At 56.7% G+C, this 19,625-nt stretch overlaps 4 protein-coding genes across 4 annotated transcripts; all 4 read left to right on the top strand.

The window, feature by feature from the left end:
• The first annotated feature begins 234 nt into the window (after positions 1–234).
• On the top strand, positions 235–804 carry LOC139440736 (annexin-2 receptor-like). Its single transcript, XM_071220739.1, has one exon. The coding sequence runs from the start codon at positions 235–237 to the stop codon at positions 802–804; it is 570 nt and encodes a 189-aa protein (XP_071076840.1).
• Positions 805–3,405: 2,601 nt separating this feature from the next.
• LOC139440735 (annexin-2 receptor-like) lies at positions 3,406–3,975 on the top strand. The gene has a single exon (XM_071220737.1). It carries the CDS (start codon positions 3,406–3,408, stop codon positions 3,973–3,975), a length of 570 nt encoding a protein of 189 aa, XP_071076838.1.
• Positions 3,976–14,650: 10,675 nt separating this feature from the next.
• Positions 14,651–15,220, top strand: LOC139440734 (annexin-2 receptor-like). The gene has a single exon (XM_071220736.1). It carries the CDS (start codon positions 14,651–14,653, stop codon positions 15,218–15,220), a length of 570 nt encoding a protein of 189 aa, XP_071076837.1.
• A 2,594-nt stretch (positions 15,221–17,814) lies between these two features.
• On the top strand, positions 17,815–18,402 carry LOC128780227 (annexin-2 receptor-like). The gene has a single exon (XM_071220735.1). The coding sequence runs from the start codon at positions 17,815–17,817 to the stop codon at positions 18,400–18,402; it is 588 nt and encodes a 195-aa protein (XP_071076836.1).
• Positions 18,403–19,625: the final 1,223 nt, after the last annotated feature.

Here is a 19,625-nt window from a genome sequence, read left to right as displayed (position 1 = left end):
CTCCGTGCCCGTTGTTTCGTATTTCTTTCGCGTTTACCGTTTCACTGGAGTTTGTGGGTTGCGGGTAATTCCGTTTTCAAGTACACGGACTTTTTTTTTTTTTGTTTTTGACGTCCGGTTTGCATCCGCGCAGCAGGGAGAAGAGCATAAATACCGAGGCTGCTGGTACGGCTGAAGGCTTTGGCTCGTGCATCAGCTCAGACGCGTGTGTCCTCCTGGTCCGAGGTCTCTGCGATGGAGCAGCACTTTTTCGAGGTCGTGAATCCGGCCTGGGATGCCGCTGACTGGGCGCCACATTCCAGGCGTCCGTGGTGGCCGATCTCCGAAGATTCCGCGCCGCGGCCGCTGCCTCTCTACCCGGTACTGGGAGAGGGGGCAGGCCCCGGTGGCGCTTACGACGGGCAACTGCTTTGCAGTCCTTGTTGGCGGCTGCCCTCGGTCTACGAGCGGTACAGACGCTCTACGGGTGACCAGAGCCCCTGGGAGGCAAGCCCCGCGCAGCCCAGGCCCAGCGTCTCGCTGGAGACCCCAGCAGAAGCCGCCAGAGAGCCTGAGCCCGCAGAGGAAAGCGCGTCCCAGCCGATTGCACCGGCCCTGTGGCCCAACGCCGGAGACGGACTGCAGATCGCCGAGAACGTAGAAGGCGCGCGCCCTGCAGAGCGCCGTCCCTCTCGGCGTCCCGCCGGATGGTGCCCGCACCCGGATTTCTCAGGCTGCCTGCGCTGGATCCGTCGCGCTGTCTGCACCCTGAGCCGCGCGGCTGCTGGCTGCTGCGCGGCCTTCTTGGACGTGAAAGAGCCCTGAGATCGCAGCGGGCAGGGAGCCTTTGGGGGCCGTCCGCGGCACAATAAAATGGCGTGGTGTTCCTTCAGTGTCCCCTGGCAATTATCGTCTCTTTGTCCCGGCAGCCCTGGTCTTGCCGTGTCCTCGCTCGCTGCGTCCTCTACACTTCTTGCTTTTATTTTCTGGCTTTTACTGTCGCTGCTCCATACTGGCTCTAATGACTGACAGTCACTGGTACTAACCGGCTGCGTTCATTACAGACCTTTACTTTTGGACGCGTTTACTTACACAGAGGACGTTAGAGCGGGTCAGCTCCGTTGTCAACTACGAGCGTTTGGTTGATGGACAAGGCTCAGTGCCCTCGGCTCTCTGGCACCTCTCGGCCGACGCAAGGCAGCCGATTTCTCCGGTTTCTCTCCAGCAACGTCTCTGGCGGCAGAGCTCTGGACTGCGGGCTGTGTGCCTACTTCAAGGAGACCCTTGCTGGCCTCGCCTCTCTACCCCGCTCCTTGCTTTCTGGGCTCTGCGGGGCTGGTTCTCTGTGCCGTGTGCCGAAGGATCGGGCCGCCTTGTGGGCCCCTGATGGTTGATCCCTGCTCTGTGCTCCTTTACGCCTATGAAATCGTGTCTACCGTTTTCTCGACGTTGACGTCGTGAGTGCCGGTGCACTCCGTTATCAACGGCGGATCCCGGACCACGGCACCGCTGTTGGCTCTGCTCACGTTCGCCCTGTTGCGGAGTGCAGGATTTTTCCGGTTTCCTTACCGGAACGTCCCTGTCGGCGCAGAGCACTAGAGGGGCGCGTCAGCGCGCGGAGTCCTGGGAGGATGGTGATTGTGTCGCCTCTCTCCACGGCTAACTCCTCTCCCCCGGCTGCGGGGTTTGGGGTCTGTGCGTTTTGTCAACAGTTCTTCCTAGCTGTCCTGACCTACCGATTGTGCCCTGCACTATGCCCCTTTCTTTGCCTGTTTGGGACTACGGAATCCTTGACGTTGACGTCGTTAGCGCCGTCAAGTGGGTTAAGTCCACTTACGGATACGCTTTTCTGGACCACAGCAACGCTGTGGGTTGGCTGGCCCAGCAGGCCCTCTTGCAGAGCTGCTGATTTCTCAGGTTTCGCTCCAGCAAAGTCTCTACTGACACACAGCCCTAGAGGAACACAGCTGGGTGTCGTTTTCAGGGACCCAGTGGTTTCCTTTCCACCCTGGATGGGTTCTTTCTCTCCCTGCCTGCCTGGCTGCTCTCTGCCACCTGCAGAGTTGGTTCCCTGTGGTTTCACTATGAGATGTGCTACGACGGTCCCACCCACTGATTGTACCGTGCACGGTGCCCCCTTTCCCGTATTTCATTTGGTGTACGACGACGGTATTTTTGAGTGTGACGTTGCTAACGCAGATTAAGTCCCTCTTCAGTTTGGGCTTGTTGGGGCCCAGCCAGGCTCGGGGCTTTGCCTTCCCTAGACCGGTTGCACCCTGTCGGATTTCTCCGATTTCCCTCCGGGAGTGTGTCTGTGAGCATAGAGACCCAGTGGTGTTTGTGGGGGATTATTTCAGGGACCACTTGGTTTCCTCCCCCCTGAAGCCCTAAATGATGTGCCCCTGCTGCAAGGAGAGTTCTCCCTACGTATTGCCAATAGTTCCTGCCACAGACTTCTCTCCGGTAGGCTGTGTCTTGCACTGAGCTCCTTTCTGTGAATTTGTTCCGTGGACGGATTTTTGGACAGTGCCGTCAGTGCAGATGCATCTGCGTGCCTAACGGTGTTTGGAGCCCTGCACCGTCGTTGGCCCAGCTGTAGTTTGCCCTGTGTGAGCGAGTGTGCTTTCTCCGGTTTCTTCTCCAGCAGTGTTCCTTGCGTAGAGCCCCTGTGGAGTTGGTTGTGCGGTGATTTTCGGCACAAGTTGATTTCCAGCGCCCCCCCCCCACGCCCACGCACCGCTACTTGCTGGCCCCCTGCTGCAGGGAGAGTTCTCTGTAGGATTTGCTAATAGTTGCTGCCACATACTTCTGAGCAGTGGGTTGTTCCGTGTACTTTGCCCCTTTTTTCGTATTTCATTCGGGTTACGGATTTTTTGACGGTGGCGTTGTTGGTGTGCTAGAACTCCGGCTTCAAATTCGCGTTTTCACACCCCTGCAACGCCGTTTTCTCTGCGGGGGCTGGCCCTGTGGCGGTGGGTGTGATTTCTCCGGGTTGCTCTCTAGCAACGTCTCTCTGGGATCAGAAGGCTAGAGGGGGTGCCTGGGCGCTGATTTCAGGGAGACCCGTGGGGTCGTCTCCTCCCTGCGGGGTTCACTGGTCGGCCCCGCACCCCCACCCCGCCACAGGGTGGCTTCTCTCTTTGCTTTGCTCCTGGTTCTCCCTACCTTGTCCTGTGGTGGTGATTGCTGGTTGCTCCGTGCCCGTTGTTTCGTATTTCTTTCGCGTTTACCGTTTCACTGGAGTTTGTGGGTTGCGGGTAATTCCGTTTTCAAGTACACCGACTTTTTTTTTTTTGTTTTTTACGTCCCGTTTGCATCCGCCCAGCAGGGAGAAGAGCATAAATACCGAGGCTGCTGGTACGGCTGAAGGCTTTGGCTCGTGCATCAGCTCAGACGCTTGTGTCCTGCTGGTCCGAGGTCTCTGCGATGGAGCAGCACTTTCTCGATGTCGTGAATCCGGCCTGGGATGCCGCTGACTGCGCGCCACATTCCAGGCGTCCGTGGTGGCCGATCTCCGAAGATTCCGCGCCGCGGCCGCTGCCTCTCTACCCGGTACTGGGAGAGGGGGCAGGCCCCGGTGGCGCTTACGACGGGCAACTGCTTTGCAGTCCTTGTTGGCGGCTGCCCTCGGTCTACGAGCGGTACAGACGCTCTACGGGTGACCAGAGCCCCTGGGAGGCAAGCCCCGCGCAGCCCAGGCCCAGCGTCTCGCTGGAGACCCCAGCAGCAGCCGCCAGAGAGCCTGAGCCCGCAGAGGAAAGCGCGTCCCAGCCGATTGCACCGGCCCTGTGGCCCAACGCCGGAGACGGACTGCAGATCGCCGAGAACGTAGAAGGCGCGCGCCCTGCAGAGCGCCGTCCCTCTCGGCGTCCCGCCGGATGGTGCCCGCACCCGGATTTCTCAGGCTGCCTGCGCTGGATCCGTCGCGCTGTCTGCACCCTGAGCCGCGCGGCTGCTGGCTGCTGCGCGGCCTTCTTGGACGTGAAAGAGCCCTGAGATCGCAGCGGGCAGGGAGCCTTTGGGGGCCGTCCGCGGCACAATAAAATGGCGTGGTGTTCCTTCAGTGTCCCCTGGCAATTATCGTCTCTTTGTCCCGGCAGCCCTGGTCTTGCCGTGTCCTCGCTCGCTGCGTCCTCTACACTTCTTGCTTTTATTTTCTGGCTTTTACTGTCGCTGCTCCATACTGGCTCTAATGACTGACAGTCACTGGTACTAACCGGCTGCGTTCATTACAGACTTTTACTTTTGGACGCGTTTACTTACACAGAGGACGTTAGAGCGGGTCAGCTCCGTTGTCAACTACGAGCGTTTGGTTGATGGACAAGGCTCAGTGCCCTCGGCTCTCTGGCACCTCTCGGCCGACGCAAGGCAGCCGATTTCTCCGGTTTCTCTCCAGCAACGTGTCTGGCGGCAGAGCTCTGGACTGCGGGCTGTGTGCCTACTTCAAGGAGACCGTTGCTTGCCTCGCCTCTCTACCCCGCTCCTTGCTTTCTGGGCTCTGCGGGGCTGGTTCTCTGTGCCGTGTGCCGAAGGATCGGGCCGCCTTGTGGGCCCCTGATGGTTGATCCCTGCTCTGTGCTCCTTTACGCCTATGAAATCGTGTCTACCGTTTTCTCGACGTTGACGTCGTGAGTGCCGATTCACTCCGTTGTCAACGGCGGATCCCGGACCACGGCACCGCTGTTGGCTCTGCTCACGTTCGCCCTGTTGCGGAGTGCAGGATTTTTCCGGTTTCCTTACCGGAACGTCCCTGTCGGCGCAGAGCACTAGAGGGGCGCGACAGCGCGCGGAGCCCTGGGAGGATGGTGATTGTGTGTCGCCTCTCTCCACGGCTAACTCCTCTCCCCCGGCTGCGGGGTTTGGGGTCTGTGCGTTTTGTCAGCAGTTCTTCCTAGCTGTCCTGACCTACCGATTGTGCCCTGCACTATGCCCCTTTCTTTGCCTGTTTGGGACTACGGAATCCTTGACGTTGACGTCGTTAGCGCCGTCAAGTGGGTTAAGTCCACTTACGGATACGCTTTTCTGGACCACAGCAACGCTGTGGGTTGGCTGGCCCAGCAGGCCCTCTTGCAGAGCTGCTGATTTCTCAGGTTTCGCTCCAGCAAAGTCTCTACTGACACACAGCCCTAGAGGGCCCCAGCTGGGTGCCGTTTTCAGGGACCCAGGGGTTTCCATTCCACACTGGATGGGTTCTTTCTCTCCCTGCCTGCCTGGCTGCTCTCTGCCACCTGCACAGTTGGTTCCCTGTGGTTTCGCTATGGGATCTGCTACCACGTTCCCACCCACTGATTGTACCCTGCACGGTGCCCCCTTTCCCGTATTTCATTTCGTGCACGACGACGGTATTTTTGAGTGTGACGTTGCTAACGCAGATTAAGTCCCTCTTCAGTTTGGGCTTTTGGGGCCCAGCCTCGCTGGGGCTTTGCCTTCCCTAGACCGGTTGCACCCTGTCGGATTTCTCCGATTTCCCTCCGGGAGTGTGTCTGTGCGCATAGAGACCCAGTGGTGTTTGTGGGGGATTATTTCAGGGACCACTTGGTTTCCTCCCCCCTGAAGCCCTAAATGATGTGCCCCTGCTGCAAGGAGAGTTCTCCCTACGTATTGCCAATAGTTCCTGCCACAGACTTCTCACCGGTAGGTGGTGTCTTGCACTGAGCTCCTTTCTGTGAATTTGTTCCGTGGACGGATTTTTGGACAGTGCCGTCAGTGCAGATGCATCTGCGTGCCTAACGGTGTTTGGAGCCCTGCACCGTCGTTGGCCCAGCTGTAGTTTGCCCTGTGTGAGCGAGTGTGCTTTCTCCGGTTTCTTCTCCAGCAGTGTTCCTTGCGTAGAGCCCCTGTGGAGTTGGTTGTGCGGTGATTTTCGGCACAAGTTGATTTCCAGCGCCCCCCCCCCCCACGCCCCCGCACCGCTACTTGCTGGCCCCCTGCTGCAGGGAGAGTTCTCTGTATGCTTTGCAAATAGTTGCTGCCACATACTTCTGAGCAGTGGGTTGTTCCGTGTACTTTGCCCCTTTTTTCGTATTTCATTCGGGTTACGGATTTTTTGACGGTGGAGTTGTTGGTGTGCTAGAACTCCGGCTTCAAATTCGCGTTTTCACACCCCTGCAACGCTGTTTTCTCTGCGGGGGCTGGCCCTGTGGCGGTGGGTGTGATTTCTCCGGGTTGCTCTCTAGCAACGTCTCTCTGGGCGCAGAAGCCTAGAGGGGGTGCCTGGGCGCTGATTTCAGGGAGACCCGTGGGGTCGTCTCCTCCCTGCGGGGTTCACTGGTCGGCCCCGCACCCCCACCCCGCCACAGGGTGTCTTCTGTCTTTGCTTTGCTCCTGGTTCTCCCTACCTTGTCCTGTGGTGGTGATTGTTCGTTGCCCCGTGCCCGTTGATTCGTATTTCTTTCACGTCTACCTTTTCACTTGAGTTTGTGCATTGCGGGTAATTCCGTTTTCAACTACTCGGGGTTTTTTTGTTGTTTTTGACGTCTGACTTATATCCACCCACCAGCGAAGAGAGCATAATCACCCATGCTGCTGGTACCGCTGAAGGCTTTGGTTCCTGCATGAGCTTGGCCACTTGTGGCCTCCTGGGCTGAGGTCTCTGCGATGGAGCAGCACTTTCTTGAGATTGTGAAGCCAATGTGGTACGCCTGTACTGGGCTCCACAGCTCCAGCCTCTGTGGTTGCTTATGTCTGAAAACTCTGAGCTGTGACTCCTGTCCCTCCACCAGTTACTGGGAGAGTCCCCAGGCTGCTATAGTACAGACCACGTGGTGGGTTTGGTGGATGGTATATTGTTACTGAATGGACCCCCCTTTTGCTCTAGGCATTGCCCCCCCCGCCCCCACTCCTTACTTGTTCTACTTGCCAGGTGTCAGGGGAAAGACATCTTTCAATGCCAGACATTGGTGAAAATGAAAGGAATTATTTATTTAGCACTCATACAGACTGAGAGTATGACTCCGTGTGTGCATGGAAACGAGTAAAGTTCTGTACAATACGCACAGACACAACAGTCCTTCATTCTCCCCTCCTGGAGGTCCAGGATACTGTTTCTCAGGAAAAGAAGTAGAAGTCCCTGGCTTGGGTTCCCGGCACCATCAGCTGTGTGTCGTGTGGAGATCTCCAGTTAATGCCAAACCCTGTGGCACCTTCTCATGTCTCACCAGCAAGAGTCCTCTCACCCCCTTTCTTCCAGGCAAAGTGTCTCCTGCTTCCTAAGCCACATGAGAAAAGGGAGCACCCCAAATCCATGTGGTTCTGACTCTCGCCAAAGCCAAGTGGTGCTCTCCCAGCAAGGCTGCTGCCCCTGGGTTTCAATCCCAGCACCAATAGGGCTGCTTCCTCTGCAGCCCTATTTCCAACTCCTCCCATAACTGACTTCACCTGGCAAGGAACCAATGCTCTGCAAGCTCTCCAGCAGGTGCTGTAACCAGGGGGAGCTGCCTCATTACATCTTGGGTGGAAGTCACTCCTGTGCCCCGGGCCCTAAGGGTCGCCACAGCTATTTAACATATCCATGGAAACAGTTAAAGGTGACAGATACGTTAAATGACCATGCGGGAGGTTAGCTGCGAAGCTGTTGCTATTCAAATCAACTCCCAATGGCCCTGCTCCAGGCGTCCCAACCCTCAGCTCAGACTTGTGGGGGTGAGGACATCCTTCATATATTTTTTCTATTTCCTGAATACCCTGAGTTCTCCACCCCACTACAAATCCTTCTTTGCGCGCCCCCCCCTCCCTTTGGCAGCACCCTGCTACCAGGCTACGGTGGCGCTTACAACGGGGAAGTGCTTTGCAGTCCTGTTGGTGGCTGCGCTCGGTCCACCAGCGGTACAGACTCTTCACCGGAGCCCAGAGCCCCTGTGAGGCAAGCCCAGCGCAGCGCATTCCGAGCCTCTCGCTAGAGGCACTAAAGACCCCAGCAGCAGCCGCCAGCGAGCCTGAGCCCGCGAAGGAATCCGGGTCCCAGCGGCTTTCGCTGGCCCTGTCGCCCTACGCGGGAGACGGACTGCAGATCGCCAGGACCTTTGAAGGTGCGCGCCCAGCGAGGCCCCGAGCTGTGCGGCACTCTGAAGGTGGCGCGCGGTCACAATCTGAGTGGGCTCCAGTCCGTCTGTGGCATCGGCGGCAGGCCCACGGAACGCTGCTGCCACGCGCTTTCCTTTGCGGGCTCAGGAGCTCCGGCAGGTGCTGGGGGCGTCCTCTGTGTCCCTCTCCCGAGGCCAGGACTGGGCTGCGCTGCGCTTGGCTCGCAGGGGCTCTGGGCTCCGTTTAGGAGTGAGCACCGCTCGGTGACCGACGTCAGCCGCCAAGAAGGTGTGGAAAATTCGTCCTAAGTGCAGAGGTGGCTTGCCGACTCTCCCAGTACCGGGTAGGGGGGCAGAGGCCACGGCCCGAGTCTTCGGAGGCCAGTAACCACGGAGGCCGGGGCTGTGGCGCCCCGCCTGCGGACTCCCAAGCCGGCTTCACAGCGTCGAAAAAGTTCTGCTCCATGGCCCAGACCTCGGACCAGGAGGTCACAAGCGTCCCAGCTGATGCAGGAGGCCAAGCCTGCCCAGGTGCCAGCGGCCTGGGTATTTACACTCCCCTGGCTGGTGGGTGCATGCAAGCCAGACATCGAAAAAACCCAGGAATTTGTAACGGACCCAGCTGCCTTGAACCATGCAAGAAAATAAATAGACTCAAAACAATACGAAAAAAGATGTACTGGAGAGCCCAGAGCAGACTGCAAGCACACCGGCAAAACAGCACGGCCAGACCCAGGAAAGAAACCTGGACAACACAGCCTCCAGAACGTGGACAGCAGGCAACTGCCCGCAAAGGCTGGGAAACAGCAGGTGCCTGGACCAACCTGCACTCACTGCCCTCTAGGCTTCTGAGCCCAAAGCAGAATTGCTGATGAGAAATGGAGAACCCGCAGAGCTGATCCGGGCCTACGGTGCCCGAGAAAATAGATACGCTCTAGCTCCAAAGGTCCGAGAACATCATACAAGCATTCTGGCGAGACAGCGTAGCAGCACCACCGACACAAATCAGAGAACCATGCAGTGCCTGGAGAGCAGGCACTGGTGCTGGCAGGCGAAGACACAAGGGGTCCCTGAAGTCATCCTGCAGTCACCGCCCTCGGGGAGTCTGGAGCCCTGTGGGCTCGGGGCGCCAGAACCGCCACCCACAGGCAGGGACTGGGGTGGGGGCTTCAACAGGACTCTCGTGCGCACCCCACAGCCTTGGAAGAATATTTAGAGCTCCTGCTTGATAGGAGACTATCTGAAAAGCAGCAGGAAGCACAGCTTATGAAGAGGAGAAAAAGGAAGCGCGTTGCCCTTTACAATGATTGGTGATCACAGTCGGGGGTTTCCAGAAGCCACAGGGTTGGTTAGAAGCCACGGCCACATACCATATTAGGAAGAAAACTGAAGTTCCTTTCCCATATTCGAAGTTATTTACACGAAATAAATTTGGGTGGTGGTGTGTAATATCCGCTGTCGGAATTTCCAAGCCAGGAAATCCCGCTGTCGGAATTTCCAAGCCAGGAAATCCCACTGTCGGAATTTCCAAGCCAGGAAATCCCACTACTGTGATTTTTATCATTTTATTTTATTTTATTTTAATTACATTTTATTTTACTTTATTTTATTTTGTGTTGTTTTGTTTTATTTTATTTTAATTATTTTATTTTATTTACATTTTATTTTATTTTATTTTGTTTTGTTGTTTTGATTTGTTTTATTTTATTTTATTTATTTTATTTTATTTTATTTTTTATTTTTTATTTTATTTTTTTATTTTATTTTATTATATTTTATTTTATTTTATTTTATTTTGTTTTATTTTATTTTATTTTACTACATTTTCTTTTCTTTTCACCTCTAGGACCCGGATCTTCCGGTATTAGCGCCCCTTAAGTCCCAGGTCGGCAGTTTCTGGGTGGCTGCACCCCCGAATGCGTCAAGACAGTTTTCGCGTCGGCCACCACACCGCTGTTTGCACCCCTCTGGGCCCTGGCAGCGTGAGATGCGCCGCGTGCTCCGCCTTTTCTCGATCCCCGCGGCACAGCTGCTTTGTCACACGCGGTTTGGAGCACTGCCCGCCTGGCTCGCGGCTTCTCCGATGGTTTCTCCTTGTAGCCGCGGGGGTGGTGGCCAGCCAGGTGCTCTCAGTGGCCCTGCGGTCTTCCCCAGCCCCGCATCTGGGGCAGGCTGGGGCTGGCTGGGGCGCCCCAGGCAGGAACCGGACCCAGTGAGCAGGTTGTGCTCTAGCCCTGCCTCTCATCTCACTCTCGGGCCGCCCAGGCTCGCAGGGAGCGATGCCAGCGCAGCACACACCTGCTCGGTGATGAGCGTGATTTCTCCGTGCTGGGATCCCGAGTTAGGCAACAACAGGCGCTGGTTTCCGCCTGACAGCGAGACCCTAGGAGAGCACCCTTCCAAGGCGTTGGCTCTTGCTTCTCCTACACGTAGTTTCTCTCCAATGGTTTGCTCTGCAGGGGCCTAGTCAGGCCCTTGAGGCTCAGGTGCTTTCCTGAGCGCAGGAATGGGTGAGGGTCCTGGGGTTTCTGAGGGGAGGGGAGGAGTTCACAGGGCAGGGAGAGGATCGCCCTGCCATAGAGACAGGCCGTTCAGAGAGAAAGGTGGCCCCGCAACTATCCCCACCCAGGCCCTTTCATGCTCCAGGTAGCTGAGGGAGAGGTCAAAGTTTTTCTTGAATCTGCGGGGCCTTGATTGCCTTCAGCTCAACACAGTCCAAGGAGGCACGTTTGGGAGAGGCTACTTCTGACCTCCTTCACCTCCAGGAGAGAAGACAAGTGTGATCCAATCCAATCGTTAACAGAATCACAGCCTCAACCTCTGTGCTGCTTTCAGGAGGTAAAGAAAATTGAAAAGCCATTAAGGGTTCAAAAGAAAGGAGGCCACAAAGACATACTCACATCTAATTAATTCTAAGAGGAATCTCGTTCCCTCAGGTTCACAGCTTTGAAGTAGGTCTGTATCTCACCATTACCGTTGCTGCATGATTCCAACACCAGCCTTCTCCTCCTGGCGGTATGGGAAATCCTGACGCAACTTAACACGGGCTGGCTTCCTGGATCCAAGGAATTATGGGTCCAAACGACTGTTGAGCAAAGCTGGGCAGCATAGCTGTAGTTGTACTTTGGGCTTAACTTCTCTCCATACTATGCAGAGTAACTGTAGAGAGAGCAAGTCAGTTAAGTGACAGGGTAGAAGATGCGTCTGAGCATCCTGACCATGATCAAATGAATTCAAACAAAAATGTTGAAATTAGTAAAATGAATATAAAGGGTTCCAAAATAAAGATCCGGCAAACGTGGGTTTCATACCTACTCTGTAAATGTCAGGTTCTGAGCCGATTTGTTGTTAGAGATACAAATGTCTCGCCTTCCCAGCCAGCCTGAACACAGCCTCTGGGGGTGGGGTGCTGAATCTGCCCTGGAGTCACCTGCAAGTGCTTCCTTAGGCCAGGGAAGGGAAGGGAAGCTCAGGGCTCCACCCTCTTTCCCTAACACCAGACAGGGAAATACTGCAGAGATGATGAAAGATCTGGAATTACCAGTACTCTTTATGACAAAGTTGAATTACAGTCCAGACAAAATGGAGTGAATGTCTTTCTCTGAAAATACACATACTGACTTTACGTAGTCAGCAGCATACACGTGGGCCGGCTGCCCCAGCAAGCCAGGGTGCAGGGAGGCTGATTTCTCAGGTTTCTCTCCAGCAAAGCCTCTCCTGACACACAGCCCTGGAGGCGATGGCTGTGTGCTGCTTTCACAGCACCTGAGTGTAGTTTCTTTGCCTCCCTGCTTGCCTCGCTGCTTTCTGCCATGTGCACAGTTACTTCCCTCTACTGTTTGCTGATGGGTCTTGCTACATTGTTCTGACCCACTGACGGCTCTGCCCTCTGTGCCCCTTTATTCCTGTTTCGTGGGATATGTGGATTTTCTCCATGTTGACACTGAAGCACTTAGTGCAGATTAACAGCGTTTTCCATCACGACTCTTTGGACCACTGCGCCTCTAACTGCTGTGCCCCAGTTGCAGGGATGTATCTCGCAGCCATTTGGTAATAGTTGCAGATATATAGATCCGACTTAATGGATTGTCCCTACTCTATGCTCCAATGTTCGTATTTCAAAGGGTGTAAGGGTTTCGGGCTCTGACGAGGTTAGTGTGGATGAGCTCCATTTCGGGTTGGGCGTCTTTGGGCCACTGCACCACTGTTGGCTGTGCCGGCCTTCGCCCTGCTGCAGCGTGTATGATGTCCCCGGCTTTCCTCCAGCAAGGTCCCTGATGGCACAGAGCCCTAGGGGAGCGCGCCAGCCAGCCGGTTAACACAAGGACAATAATGATTCCATGTCCTCCCTCCACAGCTAGCTGCTCTCCCCTGGCTGCAGGGTTTGTGGTCTGTGCGTTTTGCCCACAGTTCCTCCTAGGGAGTTCTGACCTACAGATAGTTCTCGCTCTATGCTCCTTTCGTCGTCTTTTTGGGTCTATGAAATCCTTTAGTTGACATTGTTAAGTTAAGTCCTTTCTCAGATATGCTTTTCTTTTGGTCCCAGTTGGTGTGGCTCAGTGAGTTGAGCGCCAGCCTGTGAACCAAAGAGTCACGGGTTCGATTCCCAGTCAGGGCACAGGCCTGCTTTCAGGGCCAGGTTTCCCAGCTGGGAGCACAGAAGCAGCAACAGCACACTGATGTTCCTCTCCCTCTCTTTTCCCTCCCTCCCCCCTCTAAAAATAACGCCCCCCAAAACTAAAACTAAAACAAACCCAAATGCGGTGTTTTGGAGCACAGCAAAGCTGTGGGCTGTGTCCTCAACAGCCCCATTACAGCCTGTAAGATCTCTGCGAGTTCTCTCCAGCAGTGTCGCTAGGGGCTGGGAACCCTAGAGGGGTGTAGGTGGGTGCTTATCACAGCTCTTCCCTGCCTGCAGTGATACTGCTCTGTATGATTTGCAAAGATCCACCTAGGTAGTCCTGAACTATACCTTGTGCCCTGCTCTAAGCTACGTTCTTGGCCTCTTTGGGTCTACAGAATCCTTGAAGATGACATTGGTAGTGCGGTTAAGTCCGTTCTCTAATAAGATTTTTTGGACAACGGCAACGCTGTGGGTTGACTGGCCCAGGAAGCCCTCTTCCAGAGCTGCTGATTTCTCAGGTTTCTCTCCAGCAAAGTCTCTACTGACACACAGCCCTAGAGGGCCACAATGGGTGCCGTTTTCAGGGACCCAGGGGTTTCCATTCCACACTGGATGGGTTCTTTCTCTCCCTGCCCGCCTGGCTGCTCTCTGCCACCTGCAGAGTTGGTTCCCTGTGGTTTCACTATGAGATGTGCTACGACGGTCCCACCCACTGATTGTACCGTGCACGGTGCCCCCTTTCCCGTATTTCATTTGGTGTACGACGACGGTATTTTTGAGTGTGACGTTGCTAACGCAGATTAAGTCCCTCTTCAGTTTGGGCTTGTTGGGGCCCAGCCAGGCTCGGGGCTTTGCCTTCCCTAGACCGGTTGCAGCCTGTCGGATTTCTCCGATTTCCCTCCGGGAGTGTGTCTGTGAGCATAGAGACCCAGTGGTGTTTGTGGGGGATTATTTCAGGGAGCACTTGGTTTCCTCCCCGCTGAAGCCCTAAATGATGTGCCCCTGTTGCAAGGAGAGTTCTCCCTACGTATTGCCAATAGTTCCTGCCACAGACTTCTCACCGGTAGGTGGTGTCTTGCACTGAGCTCCTTTCTGTGAATTTGTTCCGTGGACGGATTTTTGGACAGTGCCGTCAGTGCAGATGCATCTGCGTGCCTAACGGTGTTTGGAGCCCTGCACCGTCGTTGGCCCAGCTGTAGTTTGCCCTGTGTGAGCGAGTGTGCTTTCTCCGGTTTCTTCTCCAGCAGTGTTCCTTGCGTAGAGCCCCTGTGGAGTTGGTTGTGCGGTGATTTTCGGCACAACTTGATTTCCAGCGCCCCCCCCCACGCCCCCGCACCGCTACTTGCTGGCCCCCTGCTGCAGGGAGAGTTCTCTGTAGGATTTGCTAATAGTTGCTGCCACATACTTCTGAGCAGTGGGTTGTTCCGTGTACTTTGCCCCTTTTTTCGTATTTCATTCGGGTTACGGATTTTTTGACGGTGGCGTTGTTGGTGTGCTAGAACTCCGGCTTCAAATTCGCGTTTTCGCACCCCTGCAACGCTGTTTTCTCTGCGGGGGCTCGCCCTGTGGCGGTGGGTGTGATTTCTCCGGGTTGCTCTCTAGCAACGTCTCTCTGGGAGCAGAAGGCTAGAGGGGGTGCCGGGGCGCTGATTTCAGGGAGACCCGTGGGGTCGTCTCCTCCCTGCGGGGTTCACTGGTCGGCCCCGCACCCCCACCCCGCCACAGGGTGGCTTCTCTCTTTGCTTTGCTCCTGGTTCTCCCTACCTTGTCCTGTGGTGGTGATTGCTCGTTGCTCCGTGCCCGTTGTTTCGTATTTCTTTCGCGTTTACCGTTTCACTTGAGTTTGTGGGTTGCGGGTAATTCCGTTTTCAAGTACACGGACTTTTTTTTTGTTTGTTTTTGACGTCCGGTTTGCATCCGCGCAGCAGGGAGAAGAGCATAAATACCGAGGCTGCTGGTACGGCTGAAGGCTTTGGCTCGTGCATCAGCTCAGACGCTTGTGTCCTCCTGGTCCGAGGTCTCTGCGATGGAGCAGCACTTTCTCGACGTCGTGAATCCGGCCTGGGATGCCGCTGAGTGCGCGCCACATTCCCGGCGTCCGTGGTGGCCGATCTCCGAAGATTCCGCGCCGTGGCCGCTGCCTCTCTACCCGGTACTGGGAGAGGGGGCAGGCCCCGGTGGCGCTTACGACGGGCAACTGCTTTGCAGTCCTTGTTGGCGGCTGCCCTCGGTCTACGAGCGGTACAGACGCTCTACGGGTGACCAGAGCCCCTGGGAGGCAAGCCCCGCGCAGCCCAGGCCCAGCGTCTCGCTGGGGACCCCAGCAGCAGCCGCCAGAGAGCCTGAGCCCGCAGAGGAAAGCGCGTCCCAGCCGATTGCACCGGCCCTGTGGCCCAACGCCGGAGACGGACTGCAGATCGCCGAGAACGTAGAAGGCGCGCGCCCTGCAGAGCGCCGTCCCTCTCGGCGTCCCGCCGGATGGTGCCCGCACCCGGATTTCTCAGGCTGCCTGCGCTGGATCCGTCGCGCTGTCTGCACCCTGAGCCGCGCGGCTGCTGGCTGCTGCGCGGCCTTCTTGGACGTGAAAGAGCCCTGAGATCGCAGCGGGCAGGGAACCTTTGGGGGCCGTCTGCGGCACAATAAAATGGCGTGGTGTTCCTTCAGTGTCCCCTGGCAATTATCGTCTCTTTGTCCCGGCAGCCCTGGTCTTGCCGTGTCCTCGCTCGCTGCGTCCTCTACACTTCTTGCTTTTATTTTCTGGCTTTTACTGTCGCTGCTCCATACTGGCTCTAATGACTGACAGTCACTGGTACTAACCGGCTGCGTTCATTACAGACTTTTACTTTTGGACGCGTTTACTTACACAGAGGACGTTAGAGCGGGTCAGCTCCGCTGTCAACTACGAGCGTTTGGTTGATGGACAAGGCTCAGTGCCCTCGGCTCTCTGGCACCTCTCGGCCGACGCAAGGCAGCCGATTTCTCCGGTTTCTCTCCAGCAACGTGTCTGGCGGCAGAGCTCTGGACTGCGGGCTGTGTGCCTACTTCAAGGAGACCGTTGCTTGCCTCGCCTCTCTACCCCGCTCCTTGCTTTCCGGGCTCTGCGGGGCTGGTTCTCTGTGCCGTGTGCCGAAGGATCGGGCCGCCTTGTGGGCCCCTGATGGTTGATCCCTGCTCTGTGCTCCTTTACGCCTATGAAATCGTGTCTACCGTTTTCTCGACGTTGACGTCGTGAGTGCCGATTCACTCCGTTGTCAACGGCGGATCCCGGACCACGGCACCGCTGGTGGCTCTGCTCAGGTTCGCCCTGTTGCGGAGTGCAGGATTTTTTCCGGTTTCCTTACCGGAACGTCCCTGTCGGCGCAGAGCACTAGAGGGGCTCGACAGCGTGCGGAGCCCTGGGAGGATGGTGATTGTGTCGCCTCTCTCCACGGCTAACTCCTCTCCCCCGGCTGCGGGGTTCGGGGTCTGTGCGTTTTGTCAGCAGTTCTTCCTAGCTGTCCTGACCTACCGATTGTGCCCTGCACTATGCCCCTTTCTTTGCCTGTTTGGGACTACGGAATCCTTGACGTTGACGTCGTTAGCGCGGGTTAAGTCCACTTACGGATACGCTTTTCTGGACCACAGCAACGCTGTGGGTTGGCTGGCCCAGCAGGCCCTCTTGCAGAGCTGCTGATTTCACAGGTTTCGCTCCTGCAAAGTCTCTACTGACACACAGCCCTAGAGGAACACAGCTGGGTGTCGTTTTCAGGGACCCAGTGGTTTCCTTTCCACCCTGGATGGGTTCTTTCTCTCCCTGCCTGCCTGGCTGCTCTCTGCCACCTGCAGAGTTGGTTCCCTGTGGTTTCACTATGAGATGTGCTACGACGGTCCCACCCACTGATTGTACCGTGCACGGTGCCCCCTTTCCCGTATTTCATTTGGTGTACGACGACGGTATTTTTGAGTGTGACGTTGCTAACGCAGATTAAGTCCCTCTTCAGTTTGGGCTTGTTGGGGCCCAGCCAGGCTCGGGGCTTTGCCTTCCCTAGACCGGTTGCACCCTGTCGGATTTCTCCGATTTCCCTCCGGGAGTGTGTCTGTGAGCATAGAGACCCAGTGGTGTTTGTGGGGGATTATTTCAGGGACCACTTGGTTTCCTCCCCCCTGAAGCCCTAAATGATGTGCCCCTGCTGCAAGGAGAGTTCTCCCTACGTATTGCCAATAGTTCCTGCCACAGACTTCTCACTGGTAGGTGGTGTCTTGCACTGAGCTCCTTGCTGTGAATTTGTTCCGTGGACGGATTTTTGGACAGTGCCGTCAGTGCACATGCATCTGCGTGCCTAACGGTGTTTGGAGCCCTGCACCGTCGTTGGCCCAGCTGTAGTTTGCCCTGTGTGAGCGAGTGTGCTTTCTCCGGTTTCTTCTCCAGCAGTGTTCCTTGCGTAGAGCCCCTGTGGAGTTGGTTGTGCGGTGATTTTCGGCACAACCTGATTTCCAGCGCCCCCCCCCCACGCCCCCGCACCGCTACTTGCTGGCCCCCTGCTGCAGGGAGAGTTCTCTGTAGGATTTGCTAATAGTTGCTGCCACATACTTCTGAGCAGTGGGTTGTTCCGTGTACTTTGCCCCTTTTTTCGTATTTCATTCGGGTTACGGATTTTTTGACGGTGGCGTTGTTGGTGTGCTAGAACTCCGGCTTCAAATTCGCGTTTTCGCACCCCTGCAACGCTGTTTTCTCTGCGGGGGCTGGCCCTGTGGCGGTGGGTGTGATTTCTCCGGGTTGCTCTCTAGCAACGTCTCTCTGGGAGCAGAAGGCTAGAGGGGGTGCCGGGGCGCTGATTTCAGGGAGACCCGTGGGGTCGTCTCCTCCCTGCGGGGTTCACTGGTCGGCCCCGCACCCCCACCCCGCCACAGGGTGGCTTCTCTCTTTGCTTTGCTCCTGGTTCTCCCTACCTTGTCCTGTGGTGGTGATTGCTCGTTGCTCCGTGCCCGTTGATTCGTATTTCTTTCGCGTTTACCGTTTCACTTGAGTTTGTGGGTTGCGGGTAATTCCGTTTTCAAGTACACGGACTTTTTTTTGTTTGTTTTTGACGTCCGGTTTGCATCCGCGCAGCAGGGAGAAGAGCATAAATACCGAGGCTGCTGGTACGGCTGAAGGCTTTGGCTCGTGCATCAGCTCAGACGCTTGTGTCCTCCTGGTCCGAGGTCTCTGCGATGGAGCAGCACTTTCTCGACGTCGTGAATCCGGCCTGGGATGCCGCTGAGTGCGCGCCACATTCCCGGCGTCCGTGGTGGCCGATCTCCGAAGATTCCGCGCCGTGGCCGCTGCCTCTCTACCCGGTACTGGGAGAGGGGGCAGGTCCCGGTGGCGCTTACGACGGGCAACTGCTTTGCAGTCCTTGTTGGCGGCTGCCCTCGGTCTACGAGCGGTACAGACGCTCTACGGGTGACCAGAGCCCCTGGGAGGCAAGCCCCGCGCAGCCCAGGCCCAGCGTCTCGCTGGAGACGCTAGAGACGCTGGAGACCCCAGCAGCAGCCGCCAGAGAGCGTGAGCCCGCAGAGGAAAGCGCGTCCCAGCCGATTGCACCGGCCCTGTGGCCCAACGCCGGAGACGGACTGCAGATCGCCGAGAACGTAGAAGGCGCGCGCCCTGCAGAGCGCCGTCCCTCTCGGCGTCCCGCTGGATGGTGCCCGCACCCGGATTTCTCAGGCTGCCTGCGCTGGATCCGTCGCGCTGTCTGCACCCTGAGCCGCGCGGCTGCTGGCTGCTGCGCGGCCTTCTTGGACGTGAAAGAGCCCTGAGATCGCAGCGGGCAGGGAGCCTTTGGGGGCCGTCCGCGGCACAATAAAATGGCGTGGTGTTCCTTCAGTGTCCCCTGGCAATTATCGTCTCTTTGTCCCGGCAGCCCTGGTCTTGCCGTGTCCTCGCTCGCTGCGTCCTCTACACTTCTTGCTTTTATTTTCTGGCTTTTACTGTCGCTGCTCCATACTGGCTCTAATGACTGACAGTCACTGGTACTAACCGGCTGCGTTCATTACAGACTTTTACTTTTGGACGCGTTTACTTACACAGAGGACGTTAGAGCGGGTCAGCTCCGCTGTCAACTACGAGCGTTTGGTTGATGGACAAGGCTCAGTGCCCTCGGCTCTCTGGCACCTCTCGGCCGACGCAAGGCAGCCGATTTCTCCGGTTTCTCTCCAGCAACGTGTCTGGCGGCAGAGCTCTGGACTGCGGGCTGTGTGCCTACTTCAAGGAGACCGTTGCTTGCCTCGCCTCTCTACCCCGCTCCTTGCTTTCCGGGCTCTGCGGGGCTGGTTCTCTGTGCCGTGTGCCGAAGGATCGGGCCGCCTTGTGGGCCCCTGATGGTTGATCCCTGCTCTGTGCTCCTTTACGCCTATGAAATCGTGTCTACCGTTTTCTCGACGTTGACGTCGTGAGTGCCGATTCACTCCGTTGTCAACGGCGGATCCCGGACCACGGCACCGCTGTTGGCTCTGCTCACGTTCGCCCTGTTGCGGAGTGCAGGATTTTTTCCGGTTTCCTTACCGGAACGTCCCTGTCGGCGCAGAGCACTAGAGGGGCTCGACAGCGTGCGGAGCCCTGGGAGGATGGTGATTGTGTCGCCTCTCTCCACGGCTAACTCCTCTCCCCCGGCTGCGGGGTTTGGGGTCTGTGCGTTTTGTCAGCAGTTCTTCCTAGCTGTCCTGACCTACCGATTGTGCCCTGCACTATGCCCCTTTCTTTGCCTGTTTGGGACTACGGAATCCTTGACGTTGACGTCGTTAGCGCGGGTTAAGTCCACTTACGGATACGCTTTTCTGGACCACAGCAACGCTGTGGGTTGGCTGGCCCAGCAGGCCCTCTTGCAGAGCTGCTGATTTCACAGGTTTCGCTCCTGCAAAGTCTCTACTGACACACAGCCCTAGAGGAACACAGCTGGGTGTCGTTTTCAGGGACCCAGTGGTTTCCTTTCCACCCTGGATGGGTTCTTTCTCTCCCTGCCTGCCTGGCTGCTCTCTGCCAC

This window comes from Desmodus rotundus, chromosome 1, assembly GCF_022682495.2.
Source record: "Desmodus rotundus isolate HL8 chromosome 1, HLdesRot8A.1, whole genome shotgun sequence".
Classification (NCBI taxonomy): Eukaryota; Metazoa; Chordata; class Mammalia; order Chiroptera; family Phyllostomidae; genus Desmodus; species Desmodus rotundus.
This window is presented reverse-complemented; position numbering and strand designations above follow the sequence as displayed.